Raw genomic sequence first — 15,029 nt, 5'->3', positions numbered from 1 at the left:
TGCATTAGTAAAAATTAGTAAAACATTAGAAATGTGTATTTTGTGAGATACATTATAGTATAAGGTATATGTAAAATCTTTTTTTATATTTGTTGTTCAGCATTAACTAGGATAGAAATGTAGATACATTTTATTATTATGTTTAGAAGCTACAGGTGTAGTATTTTTAGTAAAGAATTCGTGACTATGTTTTATTTATTGAATTCCCATAAGCCTTCAAAAATATTGTTTTATGGGGATCATGACAATGAAAAGCAGATACTAACTGGAGATGAAGAATTTTAAAGAGCTGGTGAGTTTTTATTTATTTATTTATTTTTTTGTTAAAATGAATGAAGTTAATGTGCAATTTGCCTTTGTGTGGTTTTCTAATCTGAGCCACATGTACTGGTCTGTGCTGAAGTGTCTTTGGATTGTTTATTTCCTCAGTGTGTGTCTAATGCAAAGATCTGGTTTGTTTCTAGTTTAATTTTCCAAAAATGTTTTCCAGATTAGATTTCAGTATGATTACAGGCTTTTTCTGCAATTTTGCCAAGATTGTTCAGTAAAAATGCTTATTGTCTTTGACTGGTTTACTCTAATTAAGATGAATATCCGCAAATAAATCTAATATGTTTTGATCTGTTTGGTTTTGTTTGTGTGTTGTAAGAAATCCGTGGCCTACATAACTGTGTGCATCTGCAGAAATTATTTCTGTATGAAAACCACATCCAGCAGATCACAAATCTAGAGATGTTCGACTTTCACATTCTGTGGCTTAATAAGAACCAGATCTCTGACATACAGGTATAGCCTATGTTTATGTCTGGAGATACTCTAAATGAAATTTATGTTATATTATTTTTGTGTCTATACCACTTTTTTCACTTTTTAAACCTTAAGGAGTTGAATCTTGCTGATAATGGTATTGAGACTCTTGGTAGGTCCACTGTAATAAACCACATTTTCGCCATTTTAGCATTTAATTGTTGTGCTATAATATTAGAATATACATGGACATTTAAATATGTTACAATATACTCTAATATTTAACATGTTTATTTCTAAGGTCATAGTTTGGATCCCAACATCAATCTCCAAAGTCATTACTCCAGTCTACAGTATCACATGTTCCTGCAGAAATCATACTAATGTGATGATGTGATGCTCAAGAAACATTTTTTATTATTATCAATGATGATAACGTTCTTAGAGATTTTTTAAAGACTTTTTATGAATACAAAGCACAAAGGACCACATTTAGCACAAAGGACCGCAAAAATGCTGCCCCTAAACTGAGCAGTATTACATTATGAATATCTCAGTAATGTCACTGATATTTAAGTGTTTTGCTTTCATGCATTTGTGTATGTTCAAAGTGTTCCTGGGCCACAGTGCTGCAGCAAAGCAGGGCAGTGGTATAAGCGGTGAAGATGTCTGTTTTAATGATATGTAGTTTTAATGAATCATTAGCTAATGATTTGCAAAGAGATCATTATGTTATGACTTTACTTGTTGAGGCACATGACAGTTAACTCATTGTTAAGGAATTGTCATTATGGTTAGGGGTTTTGCTATCCCCACCAAAGTTTGAGGTCTGTGGGACTGTTTGGACAGGTGCACAGTGAATGTAATGTCAGAGAATATTTTTAAGGATGGGTAAGTTTAGCTGCAAAAGATTATTAGCGCAACAGAATCTGAACTATTGGACATAATAGACAATTCCAAATCCATTCGCCCTTCATATTAGAAGGAAATGGAAATCCATGGCTTAGTGTGGATGTTAAAACCAAAATGTCATCTTACTTAACAATGAGTTAATTATCATGTGCCTCAACAAGTAAAGTCATAACATAATGATATCTTTCCAAATCATTAGCTAATGATGAATTAAAGCAGACAACTGGAAATGGTAATTAACACATTAAGTTACACTATTAGTTAAACTATATGTTGTTAAGGATTTAATACATGATGACATGTTTAATTAATAGCATTTCATTTATTACTTAACCTATTAATCAGAGACTTTTTATTACTTGCTGATTTAGTAATCATTAATGAATGGTTTAGTTCTTAATTAGTCATGCATTAACTCATTCATGCATTAAGTGTTACCAAAAATCTTTTCGAGCACAAACATACTGTTTATTCTTTAATGAGATCTTCTCTAAGCACCTTCTCTCTTTCCCTAAGGGAACCTAAGGGAATAATATCAGTCAGGTAGATGGACTGGAGGGACACAATAACACCTACACAAAATACTCAACAACTTACATGAAATACAGGTACAAGCTCCACAAAGGACAAAAACAGACTTTTCTAAGCTTCTTGTGGGAAACAGACTATAATTTGTTATATGCTGGAAAAAGCTGCAAACTATAAGTTTAATTAGTAATATAATCTAACATTTGGTATTTGAGTCATGGCATATTTCTAAATGAAATACAAGCAAACAGTTTGGTTAACATTCATTAGTTAGACAGGAAATTCTGTCAGATATAGTTAATCTCATGATAGGTATAATTTACATTACTGTATTAAGTGTTGTAGGTCAGAGCTACACATGATTTTATTAGCAGCATATATAGTAACCAAGAAACTTAGGAACACTGTTATTTTAAACCCTGATGAGTGTGTGTGTGTGTGGGGGGGGTGGGGGGGGGGGTTGGGTTTGAGTACTTGAGCCTTGCTTTCATTATTCACTTCTTAATTCTCATCTATCTGTATGTGTGTAGCTGCAGTTTTACTGTAATTGCTAAATTAGAGTAATTCAGTCACTTAGTGTGTTTGTATTAGTGTTGTTGGGCCCTGTGAGAGCTCTGGCTTTTGCCTGCCCCTGAATATAAAGTAATTACAGACAGCCATTCCTGCACCAGAACTGCAGCCCAAGAGGTCAATTAAGCAGTATTTACATTGATTGAAGGTCAGAGGTGTGTGTGTGTGTGCGTGCGTGCGTGCGTGCGTGCGCGCGCGCGTGCGTGTGAGACTTACTGGGTTGCCCACTACAAACAGTTCTATGAGAGGAGGAAGTACCTCCAGTTTGTCCAGCTCTAAAATGTCTTGTGTATATACATATACTGCATTTAGACACTAACAAAAAAGAAACACATTGACTATTTTTATATACACAAAAGTTTGGGTAGTAGGATTTTTTTGTATTGTTTTTGAACTAGTCTCACGCTCACTGTGAGCAATTCTACCTTTAGGATTCCTTATTTGTCTTTCACTCATGAATTAGTTTGTATATTAAAACAGTACACTATAGTAGTAGAGTATATCAATATAGTATATCTTTTTTATCACAGATATTTTAACAGTTTTTGTCATGTTAACTTCTATGTTTGCTGTATTAAAATGTTTCAAATAAACAGGCATATGAAGAGGGGAATAAATAATGAAAAATAAACAGGATTAGGGAATGCGCAGGACACAAGAAACATCAAACTAAAGGTTTTTGTTAACGTGTCATGATTTCCACAGAGATAAAGGAATGAGGAGGTAAATCAAAAAAAGATAATTGAGTCTCATAAACACACACACACACACACACACACACTACTCCTAAAGCTACCCTTACAAAAATTATGGGTTTCCTCATAATCTGTTCTGTTCTGTTCTGTATCTTTTCAGAGCGCCCTTCACAATGTAAGATTCCTAATTCATCCCACCGAGAGCAGACACTACATTATCCATGCACACTAGAGTTTTAGAAGTGAAAAGCGCATGCGTCGCTTTTATAACTGTAAGCAACAGCTCAACGTGGTCGGAGAGGAGAGGGTGTGTGAAACACACACACTCAGTTCAGTATTAAATCACATACAGTGTTCAACTCTTAAAATGCTCTTCTGGCTTCAGACTCCAAGTACTGAAGCAACAAGGCCACAATCAGGAAAGTCGTTGGCTAACACCCCACCAAGTCTGAAAAATATCACTGCAGGTCAGACGCAAGCTAATGAAGTAATGCAGTAGCTCTTTCAGGTAGGGTGACCAGACGTCCCGAAAAATTCGGGACAGTCCCGAAATCTAAACTGTTGTCCCGAATCTGGCCCTAATTGTCCCGAAAATTATACTAAAGCAAAATCTTGAGTAGTTATTGTCTGATAAACATTAAAAACTGTCAGCGGAGGTTGAGTCGTCCTGCAACCAGCCCCCGCCGGCTGCTCATTGGCTGCAGCATCTTTTTTCTAAGTTCCAAAAAATACCGTAGGCGGCAAGGCACGAATTTAGATATTCATTTATCTAATTAATCCATATGCACAAAGACAATACGACCTTTTTGTCCCCTTTTTGTTTTAAATCTTGATGAAGAGAGCGCAAGTTGCTGCAGCTGCGAGGAGGAGTGTTGCACGCGTACAGGAGTGATTGACAGTTTGCGGCACTGTGTACAAAAAATACGTTTAAGCGTTTAGCGTTACAGAAAGGTCTGATTTACGCACTGTTACAACAGTCATTGTTTTTTTCTTTTTTTTTCTTTTTAGAAATAAAAGCCCACTCTGGGATGGAATAGTTCTCATTACAGCTATGGCAAACAGTGATTTGTGTCAGACTGTGACACTGTAAAGAGAGCAGAGGTTTTAGTCTGATGTGTTTATTTTCAGTGGGCTGTACTGTGAGGGCAGATAAGCAGCACAGCTGAAAATCCAATGTCTGGTGAAATTCAAAGGCAATCACACACTTGAATGTGTTCAGTAAAAACCTGTTATCACGGCTCAGGGTACTTCTCTTCCTGTTTTCCTCTGGAGTGCAATTGTGTGGGGTTGCAAAAAAGAGAGAGAGACACAGAGAGGGAACCAAATTTGACAGAATAAAAGAAAATACATCAAAATGTGGAGAAAATGAGAAAGGAAGGCCAGAATGAATGCTGTTGAATTTAATGGTGGACCTGCTGTGGAAATAACACAGAGCACAGTGTGCTGTCCAAGCACTTTGTAAAGGAATATAGAGATATGTCTAAGTAGCAGGAACATTCCTCTTTATGTGATTGGTTGATGTGTCTCATGCCAATAGTTAATTATTAAATTAATTAATTTAAGATCACTTTTCCATGCTTCTAAATTGTATCTTAGACACAACCATTTTCAATTTCTTTCTTCTTTGACCTAAATATAGTAGTTTTCTAATTTTCCTATACTAGTAGATGTGTAGAAATAAACTGTTGCTGGAGTGTGACCTCCCAGTGATTCATTTAATTTTGCCAAACAAACAAATAAATAAATAAATAAAAGTTTTTGCCACATAGTTGCTTTGAAAATCCAGTGTCTGATTTGATTTGGTTTATATGATCCTTTTCCCCATGTCTAATTATAGCCTACTAGGTAAAACAATCAATGGATCAAATGTGTAAGTCATATTAGTTGCTTTTCTTTTATCATTATCTTTACATTTAAGTGAGAATGGGGTCAATTTCATTAATTTCATTGCCTTGTTTTAAAAGTTGCTATTTTTGCTGCAAGTTCTAAAATGATCAAGACATATTAAAAGTGTTTTGTTTTTTTGTTTTTTAATTAAACTGATAAATATTCTTTGCATTGTGTAAATAATTAAGTCGAAATGTCACAGTTTGAGCATAATTTGCAACAACAATAGAGTTACCTCTTTAAATTACAACACATGCATATCATTTTTTCCAAAGGTTAATGCATAAACATGAATGACCTTGTTAATAGTTATGCCAACATTTGCAGTTTTGCCATTTATTTTTCCATAGCTTAGTCTGTGATGAATAATAGATATTAACGTTAGATCAACACCCCTCTTCAGGCATCGGCAGAAGAGAGGATGGATAATGGGTTCGTTTTATTCCCACACAAACCCTCTACCCACCCTTTCAGCAACTCTCCGGCCGTTCTCATTTAAAGGTATGTAAAGTTTAAAAAAGAAAAAGAAAAGTTTTTTTTTTGCCATGAAAATAATATATCCAGTATCCAATATTATATGCAAAAATAATCCGCTTTCTAAGCCCAAACACGATCTGCTAATAACGTTAGCCTTGCTAACCAGTTAATAGCCGCTTTCTCTCTCCTCTCTTCTTTATTGATCAGCTGTTTGGAGGAAACCAAGACGATATTATAATGTATTATGATATAAGAGCTGTATGTTTGGTTATTGTAATGTAATGTAATGGGAACCGATTACATGATACAAATCAACAAGACTGCATTAAAAACTTAAATCTGAGGATTATAGCCACAAAACAAAAGCTAAGAGCACATAATTCACATAAACCCGCGAAGTCGATGGTTTGATGCTGATTGACTCACATTTCCTCCTGTGTTTATGCTGTGTGTTTATTTTGGCAGTAGTCCTGCTTATTTTGCTCGGGTAACATCAACAAACAGGTTAACTGGAATCAAATGTAAAAATCATTTCTTTTACCACTGCTGAATATGTGACCGATACCATCCAAGTAGCCCAGTCCAGACTGCACTCTGGGCTTACTCGAGACGACGGAAAAAAAAGCTCGGATTGGGGTAAACCCCGTCTCCGTGGAAGTAACGGGTATTATGGATAAGTGTACACTATTTTCTCAGCAGTGAACCCTTGGGTGTCCTTGACTGAATCTCACCACACACTGAGCTTCCATTTCACATTTTTATTTTTGCACTTGACCTCTTTTTTTGTTAAGCATCTGTCAAGAGCCCTAAAAAGGAGAACCTGTTTAACAAATCTCAAGTATGTGCCTTGGTTACTATTTTTTAGTGGTTATGAATGTTTTTTTTTTCATGTGACCACCTGGTTTTATAAAAATTGTCTCTGGCACATTTGTTCATCCTATTTGGGTCTTTATATGGTTGTGTAATCATATGTATAAAAGAAATCTTTTTACCGTCTTTTTTTGTTCACACAAACTTAAAATGTTTGTTATTATAGAATATTAATTTCTATTTATAACTAATGTACATTTAAACACAGTTAACACAGAATACATAAATCAACTGCATAGCCATTTTTTATAAATTTTTCTTTTTAAAGATTTGCCATTTGTCGTCTTGTTGATACAGCGTGCAAAATATAAGGTGTTAAATATTGACTTGATGACGTTTTGAAATCTTGTGACATTCTACTATGTGTGACTTCTCGGTTCCTTCTGGTAAGAAATTCACAAATCAGTGTTTCTTGAAATTAGATTTTCAAGTTGTCTTGACTTTGGGCATGCTGAAGTATGCAGAATCTGCATCCTAGATGAGTAAGAAAAAAATATTAGTGCTACTAAAGCATAAATAAACGAGTTCAGGGATCTGTTTACACCAAAGTCCCACTACTCACCAGTCCAGCTCTAAAGTTCTGCACACGTTTTTTACCCAGAACATTAGTCAAGTACCAGGCCAGAGTGGGAGTGTACTGCCACAAGTAGCAGAAGAGTAGAAAGGGCTGCTCAGCGATCCACATCTCTTTCACATGATTGGCCAGACCTACCAGGGTGAGGTGAACGCAGCGCTCTGTGGACATCTTATGTGTTTGATCACCAGCTGTATCCACAGGCTAAAGAGAAACAACAAGAACTTTTTAGTTAAGCAATTGCAAAAGTATTTTGATTTGATGTTTTGCTTACTGAGTGCATATAGGTGTTAAGTATTATATATATATACTGTTTTAGTTTGTATTAATATTTGGAATTAGCTTTTTTATATTTAAACTTTGTCATTTTATTTATTTTGTTATTATTGCTAAATAGTTACAATTTTGGTCTTTGATTTATATTTTTGAGTTTTTTAGTTTGAGTACTTTATTTAATACTTCAATTTAAAGGTGAAGATTTTCTGTTGAAATACATTGTTCTTAGCCCACTTTATTGTTAATTGACTACTATAAGTATGCCATTCATGGTTTTATCTCCCCCTATAGTGTAAACATTCAGCATTTGTGTTACAATCAGATCAACCAATAGTGAGCATTTGGTGAGCATTTGGGGCGTGGCTACTGTAGCTGGCTGAGCCAGAGGGTGTTAAGCTGACTGGTTACATGGGAAAGAAATTCAGATTGTAATAGAAGTGCAAGCCAAAATTTGACGACTTGCCAAAAGACTTGTGGTGCTTTTACACTTTGCCAAATTTGGAGAGTTTCTTCTTGACAGGAAAGCTAAAGTCAAGTTTTTGCCACACATTTCATCTCTTTTCAGTCAAGCCACAGATAAAATGGTAAGATATTGTAATGTTAAGGATAATCTTAAGGGCATGTAAAGATTGTGTTTGAAATGTATTTTTGTAATTCCGCTAGGTGACACTAGTAGTGCAGAAACTGAACTTCACCTTTAAACAGCATTCATTCTTTAGTCTTATGTTTTTCATCTTATTTTTCTTTAACAGAAAAATCTAAATAAAATATTGAGCAGGTACCTTGCCAAGCTCCTCTGTGAACGCACTCTGAACGATGCTAGATATTACTGGTCCGGGGCAGATGATACTGATGGTGATGTTTGGATAATCAGTGAGTTCTGTTCTCAGAGAGTTGAAGAACCCCTGCAGAAACACAACAAATCAGGAGCTTTTTCTATATTTTAGGACTATTATTCTTTACCAGACAATGCTGCATAAGGTTAAGGTAGATTCTCAGGGAATTCTGTCTACTATTTGCTCTCACCTGCACAGCATGCTTGCTTGCAGCATAGCCTGTTGCCAGGGGCGCCCCGACAAACCCTGCAACGCTGCTGACAGTTGCTATGATACCACTACCACGGCGGATCATGTGGGGCAGCAGCTGCTTCGTGACAGATACTGTGCCAAGGTAGTTGAGCTCCATAAGTGCTTGGTACACTTCCAAATCAGCCTCTATGCACAGAGAACGCTGCGTCCGGCCTCCGTTGTTTATCAACATGTCTATCTGAAAATGCAAATACAGACACAAAAAATTACGACATTTTTAGTGGGAATCCTACTTAATGATCCATTGAGCTAGCATTATATCATTCTAACTAGCATTAAATTGATTGATACTCAGATGATGACATGACATGCAGTAAAAAGAAACAACATGGCATTGCTAGTCTGTTGCAGCTGTTCCAATGTCAACAGAGAAATTCAAAACTGTGCTATGTAATGCTAGCATTTGCAGGCTTTTAAGATGATTATTTACAGTTTTTCTATATTCCTGTCTCTGCAAAAGTCTTAGATTTTCATGTTGTATTGTCATGTTATGTAGGAAATTTGGCTCACTGGTGCATTTTATTTTGAATAGTTTACCAAAAAAAAAAAGAAAATTTGCTGAATATTTACCCATCCAATATGTAGATGAGTTTGTTACAAACATCCTGCTTCTCACTGTACAAGACATTAATACACTGGAGTTGTGTGGATAAATAGTAGATTATTGTGATTTTTTTATAGGTCTGAACCCTCATTTTGGCAGCACCCATTCACTGCAGAGGATTCATTGGTGAGTTAGTGATGTAATGCTAAATTTATCCAAATCTGTTCTGATGAAAACATACATTTTCAGTAAATGTTCATTTTTGGGTGACCTATTCCTTTGCATGTACTGTACATACTTTAATTTTAGGTGTTAAAAATAGGAAAATTCTATCAAAGTCAGTATTCTGAAAATTATACTTCTTGGTGTCAGCAACATTACTGAAATAAAAGTCCATAAAACGAATAACAGAAACTCTCTGAAGATTGCATATGAAATACAGATGGGATTTACATCACCAAAGTGCTTCAGAGCTGTAGCAGTTTTTTCTTGATGTGATGCACGGTCCAACAAATCAAGTGGAAGAACAAGAATATCCTCAGCCTTTAGAGAGGAGCGCTCTAATAGAAGGAGAGAAAGAGTGTAATTTGTGTCAGTGGGTCATGGTGTGGATGCTTTTAGTACATATCTGTTAGGTAAAGACAGCAGCGATAGTTGTGAAAACACATTCAGGGTCACACTCTGCTGCTCTGAGGGAAGAGCATAACATGCATAACAGTGAAATTTATTAAGTGTTTATTCCTGTCTGTCAAACATTTCTCAGGACTGTTCATACCTAAACATATGTGCTTCACCCTCTCCAGCTCATTCTCTCTGCGGGCAGACAGCACTAGCTGAGCACCGAGTGCCGCAAGCTGATAAGACATCTCCTCCCCGATGCCACTCGAGGCTCCGGTAATCCACACCACTTTGCCTTTCAACTTTGACTCTACAAAATGAATAATAATTATAATAAGTCTACAACATAACCCTATTATTTAATGAATAATTAAGTTATAAGTTATGAAAAACAGTGTAAATAAGAACCGGGACAGTATAAGAAAAGGTGCATTTTCAAGGAGAAGTACACTTTTGTAAAAGTTTAAACATTATATAAGTTAAATATGTTTAGGTAATAATAAATTGATTGTGCAATCTCAAGCTAAATCAAAACATTTAAATATATGCTGGTATAATTGTGACTTCAGTAATGGTTCATGTAACATTTCTGACAGTTCTACATTTAATTTATATGCATTTAGCAGACACTTTTATCCAAAGCGACTTACAGTGCATTCAGGCTATTAGTTTTTACATATCATACCATGTGTTCCCGGGGAATCGAACCCCCAACCTTGTGCTTGCTCTACCAATTGAGCTACAGGAACACTAATTTGATATTAAACCTGGCTTGTGTGCAACTACAACTACAAGGTGCTTTGTTTTATTTATTTATTTATTTTGGTTCCAACACATAGAAAAAAAATGGAATGCTACAGAAGCAGTCACTGAGGCAGTATCCTTTCAAAAGCTATACTAATATGTACATATAAAATACTAAAATGCACCCTTTATGGGTAAATAAATTCAGCAGTTAATAAGTGACAGCTTTTTTTTCCCTGAGATTGCATGAGGAAAGGGGTCTTTTTCTGTGAGGGTTAGATTTAGGTTTAGGGGTATGGTATATAATATAGAGTTGGTACAAAAATACTTATATCTATGGAAAATCGTCATAAAGCATGAAAACCCAACATTTTTGTACACTCAAATAAAATTTGGCATCAGCTGTAAGTCAACGCCATATGAAATATTACGGGAGAGCAGGGGCGAAAGTACCATTTTTCAGAAAAACATCATTTTAAAAGATAATGTTGTAGACAGAGATATATTTCTGCTGTGGTCAGTAACTCATAAGTGTGGTCTATCAATACCAGGTGGTATTTTGTAGAAATATAGAAAGGCTTCAGTATAATTTCAATTTGAACATAAGTTGCACATTGTTACTTTTGACCCCATCGGTTGGGACGAAAGTAACACACAGGTGGGTTAAAAGTAACACAATATAAGCTAGATTTATTTTCTGTTACTCTTATTTTTATTAAGTATACCTGACTATGACCTTGTAAATATGTAACTGCAAACATATTCTGTCTTCTATTTTTGTAAAAAAAAAATATTAAATTACATATTTATATTTATATTTTAAATTTAAGTTTCATCAAATGTCTCAAAACCCGACTGTACAAACTTTATTTTTTATTTTTTTATTTCAGTGTATTTTTATAAAACATTTTTTCAACAGAATGAACAATATAATAATTAAATTACATTGGCATAATATAAATTCTAAACATAATGTAACAGTAGGCCTATTCATGTTTCCATCCAGTTGTTTTTATGCATAAATTCAAAATGTGCATTAAAACATCTGGAAACACTGCAAATTCATAGCTGGAGGTGTAAAGGCTAAGGTATGGCTAAAACCTAAATATAACTAAGGTAAATGCGAGGTAGGAGCTGCCCAGATGTTCCTCTATGTCCAGAAACGCTCTCTCATAAACATCTGGATAAAACCAGACCACTGTTTGTCTTTCTGACCCTCACTCAGACATATTCTTTTGGCATAATATGACATAAACATTTTAATAAATGATGCAAGAGACAGAAATTCACAGAATAGCATGTACCGGAACAAATTTAATACTTCTTTTCACTGTAGCGGGACAAAAGTAACAACTGTTACTTTCGTCCCGACAGGAACTCCTGGCATTTAAACCTGATTTACTTTTATACTAAAAAACTTTGATAATGCAAACTTTAGGATGTGTTAAAGCATTAAATAACCTGTAGATTGATCATTACTGTGACACATGAAACAAAAAAAACAACACAACTAATTAAAAAAAATTACCGCTTCAATAATTTACTTTTTGTACTCGAAAACAGTTTTACCGACCTAACTGCGGGAAATGATGTGGAAATCACGTGATATTTCTCAGCTCCATCAAGGATTGAATGCTGAATATACCGTCATAGCTGGGAATGCAAATGCAGTAATAGGCTCTGAGAAAAAAAATTCTGAATTTTTTTCTGAAAAAAAGCTTTGTTACTTTCGTCCCACGTTACTTTCGCCCCGGTTCTCCCCTACATCAGATTATAAATATCACTTTTCATACAGACTTTCGTTTATCATTTTTTCTTATTAAAAATATAAATAGTTTACTATATTGTAGCAGGCTACGTGTCACATATTGCGATGGTGACCTCCGCACACCTACAGATTGTTAGAAGACTGACAGTCAACCATAGAGTGCAAATTCCACATTCTTGCAGGAATGTGTCACACTTGACTTTGTTGTATAAATGGCCCGATCAATACAGTAGAACATTTTACATTACAAGCCTATTTCAGTGGGTTAATATATATGCCTATAGATTCTGATTCATATTACCTGGTTTGTTGCCGAACCTGGCCGCCCATAATAAAGTTAGATCAGCGTCGGCGAAAATGAAGCGTATAAACTGCGTTAGTAAATAAACTGCGATCCCAGCAAGAACCACACACAGCCAGCATGTATCCATAATTTCTGCACAAAAGCTGAGAAACTTCGCAAAAAGTAGCTATTTTACATAGTAGTGGCTGAACGCAGTGGTGAATCTTGCGCAAGCTGAGCGCTTGACAGATCTGTAACTGCTTTTAGTGTATGGAAAGCCAAGTGGACCAGAAAACTCGTGCTTTTCAACGCCGTATTAATTTTAAAACGCCAGGCGTTAAATACGCGCCGTTACGCGATAAGTTATGGAAGGCCAAGAGGGTCAAATACACGTGAATTTTAACAAGTCAACAACACGTTAAATACGTGTATTTCACGCGTAAACAACACGTATTTAACGCGTTAAATTGTGGAAAGCTATGTGGACCATAAAACACGTGCTTTTCAATGGCGTATTAATTTTAAAATGCCATTTTCATAACGCCGCCAGGCGTTAAATAAGCGCAGTTATGCGATAAGTTAATGCCAGACGCCACCACGCATTAAAATAACGCCACACGCCGACAGACGTTAAGTTAACCGCAACACGTATGGAAAGCCAAGTGGTCCATAAAACGCGTGCTTTTCAATGCCGTGTTAATTTTAAAACGCCGTTTTCATAACGCCGCCAGGCGTTAAATAAGCGCCGTTACGCGATAAGTTAACGCCAGACGCCACCACGCGTTAAAATAACGCCACACGCCGACAGACATTAAGTTAACGCGACACGCCACTTAAGATGCAGATTTATTTACTCATCTACATGGACACACCTCTCATGGCTACAAGGACTCTACGGCAAGTCAGAGCATCCAGTTTGCAAGAGCGCGAAGATGGCAAGGATAGCCCTTACAATTATACATATAGCTTTTGTCTCATAAAGTTATCACCCCAGGCACGAATGAGTGCAAATTTGGAAATGATTTTATTCAACAGTTAAATTAATAAGAAAGTAATATTATTATTATATTATATTTTGAGTAGGCTATCATTTCAATTTAATAAATAGTTGGCGATAGTTTCGCAAAAATAGAAATTGTTTATTTACATTTACATTTACTCAACCCATTGTTGTTTCAAACATTATGCCTTTATTGCGTTTGAGGAAGATATTTTGAAGAATGCTGATAACCAAACTGTTTTAGTCTGTAAATATATGACGATTCAGATGCAGCTTCTGAAACAAAAGTAGAGCATATGTAATTCTAAATTAAATATCAATTTTTAAACTACATTATTTTTTCTTTTATATTATTCATATATATATATATATATATATATATATATATATATATATATATATACATATATATTCATATATATATATATATATATATAAACATGAACTGAAATGATAATCATAGCTGAATTAAGCAGAACTGCGAAGCTGACCCCCCTTAAAAATAGACTTATGGGAGTCCCCCCTGATATTTTGTATTAGCATCAACAACAAAGGCAAATCTGAAAAAAAAAATAATAATAATGCAGTTAGCATAGTAAATAAGATTTAAGAGACGGAGTATGGGGATTGAATGAAGGCAGTAAATGTTTATTGGTTCACCTCAGATCGTGAAAACAGACTGCAGTATTGTCATTCATCATAACAAACAGTGTAGAGAGGGCTCCCTCGGAGGAAATCCTGCAGGCGCCCCTGAACATATGGGCTTAAATTTCAGGAACACTTAATTTGCTCTATTTCTTAGAAACCAATTCAAACAAAGTCACAGCTGATCGCGGTGCATCGCCAAACAAACACACAGCTGTTTCTGAACAACGTTTTTGAATGAATTTGTATTTTTGAACAAATGTAGCGAGTCAATGATTTATCCATCACCAATTCATAAAGAGAGTCATTTGCTTTGTTCTTAAATGAATGAACGAATCGATTACAGTTTTTCTGAATTGCTAAAACACTAAATCCCATTGTAAAAACTAAACTGGCAACTGCCAAAACTCTTTTATCAAATCAATCACACTGTTGTCAAAATCTTAAACACTATTCATCTGTTTAGGACACAATTTGCGAATCTGAATCGCCCATTTACTCTAAACACATTCTCAAACACAGAACACAACTTTGCAGTGTCATACACTTGTACCCAGAATTGTGCACACAGGCTACAGAAGTTAAACACAACTAACACACTGTTCTCATCCTTTACACACTACCACTCAAAATTGAAAACACATGTGTCCAATCAGTGCACACAATTAGAAAACAGTATTTAAGCCTAGTCAAACGCAAATGGCATGAGTTGATCCAACAATGGAGCAGAACAGAGGAAGAGGTGGAGGAAGAGGAAGAGGAAGAGGAAGAGGAAGAGGAGTCTGTGTCAGAGGTGGTGGGCG

The 15,029-nt window shown here is 35.4% G+C and overlaps 1 protein-coding gene across 2 annotated transcripts; it reads right to left on the bottom strand.

Annotated features, from left to right (window-relative positions):
- Positions 1 to 6,913: 6,913 nt before the first annotated feature.
- On the bottom strand, positions 6,914 to 12,830 carry LOC132110601 (dehydrogenase/reductase SDR family member 7-like). 2 transcript variants are annotated; one of them, XM_059517324.1, is made up of 7 exons: positions 12,600 to 12,830; positions 9,944 to 10,096; positions 9,622 to 9,728; positions 8,563 to 8,802; positions 8,319 to 8,441; positions 7,249 to 7,464; positions 6,914 to 7,160 (listed from the first exon to the last, which is right to left on the bottom strand). In XM_059517324.1, exons 1-7 carry the CDS (start codon positions 12,727 to 12,729, stop codon positions 7,113 to 7,115), a joined length of 1,017 nt encoding a protein of 338 aa, XP_059373307.1. In that variant the 5' UTR covers positions 12,730 to 12,830; the 3' UTR covers positions 6,914 to 7,112. The 2 variants fall into 2 exon arrangements, with proteins under 2 accessions (XP_059373307.1, XP_059373308.1); XM_059517325.1 differs by lacking the exons at positions 9,944 to 10,096; positions 12,600 to 12,830 and having other exon boundaries at positions 9,627 to 9,728.
- Between the last annotated feature and the right edge of the window lie 2,199 nt (positions 12,831 to 15,029).

The sequence above is a fragment of the Carassius carassius genome, chromosome 30, assembly GCF_963082965.1.
Source record: "Carassius carassius chromosome 30, fCarCar2.1, whole genome shotgun sequence".
Taxonomy (NCBI): Eukaryota; Metazoa; Chordata; class Actinopteri; order Cypriniformes; family Cyprinidae; genus Carassius; species Carassius carassius.
This window is presented reverse-complemented; position numbering and strand designations above follow the sequence as displayed.

Excerpts from the sequence above, each read along its gene's own strand:
- LOC132110601 (XM_059517324.1), bottom strand. The coding sequence starts at position 12,729 with ATGGATACATGCTGGCTGTGTGTGGTTCTTGCTGGGATCGCAGTTTAT. Across the intron at positions 8,803-9,621 it reads CTCTGAAGCACTTTGGTGAT|ATAGACATGTTGATAAACAA; the intron begins GTAAATCCCATC and ends TTGCATTTTCAG. Across the intron at positions 7,465-8,318 it reads TCACAGAGGAGCTTGGCAAG|CCTGTGGATACAGCTGGTGA; the intron begins GTACCTGCTCAA and ends GTTTCTCTTTAG.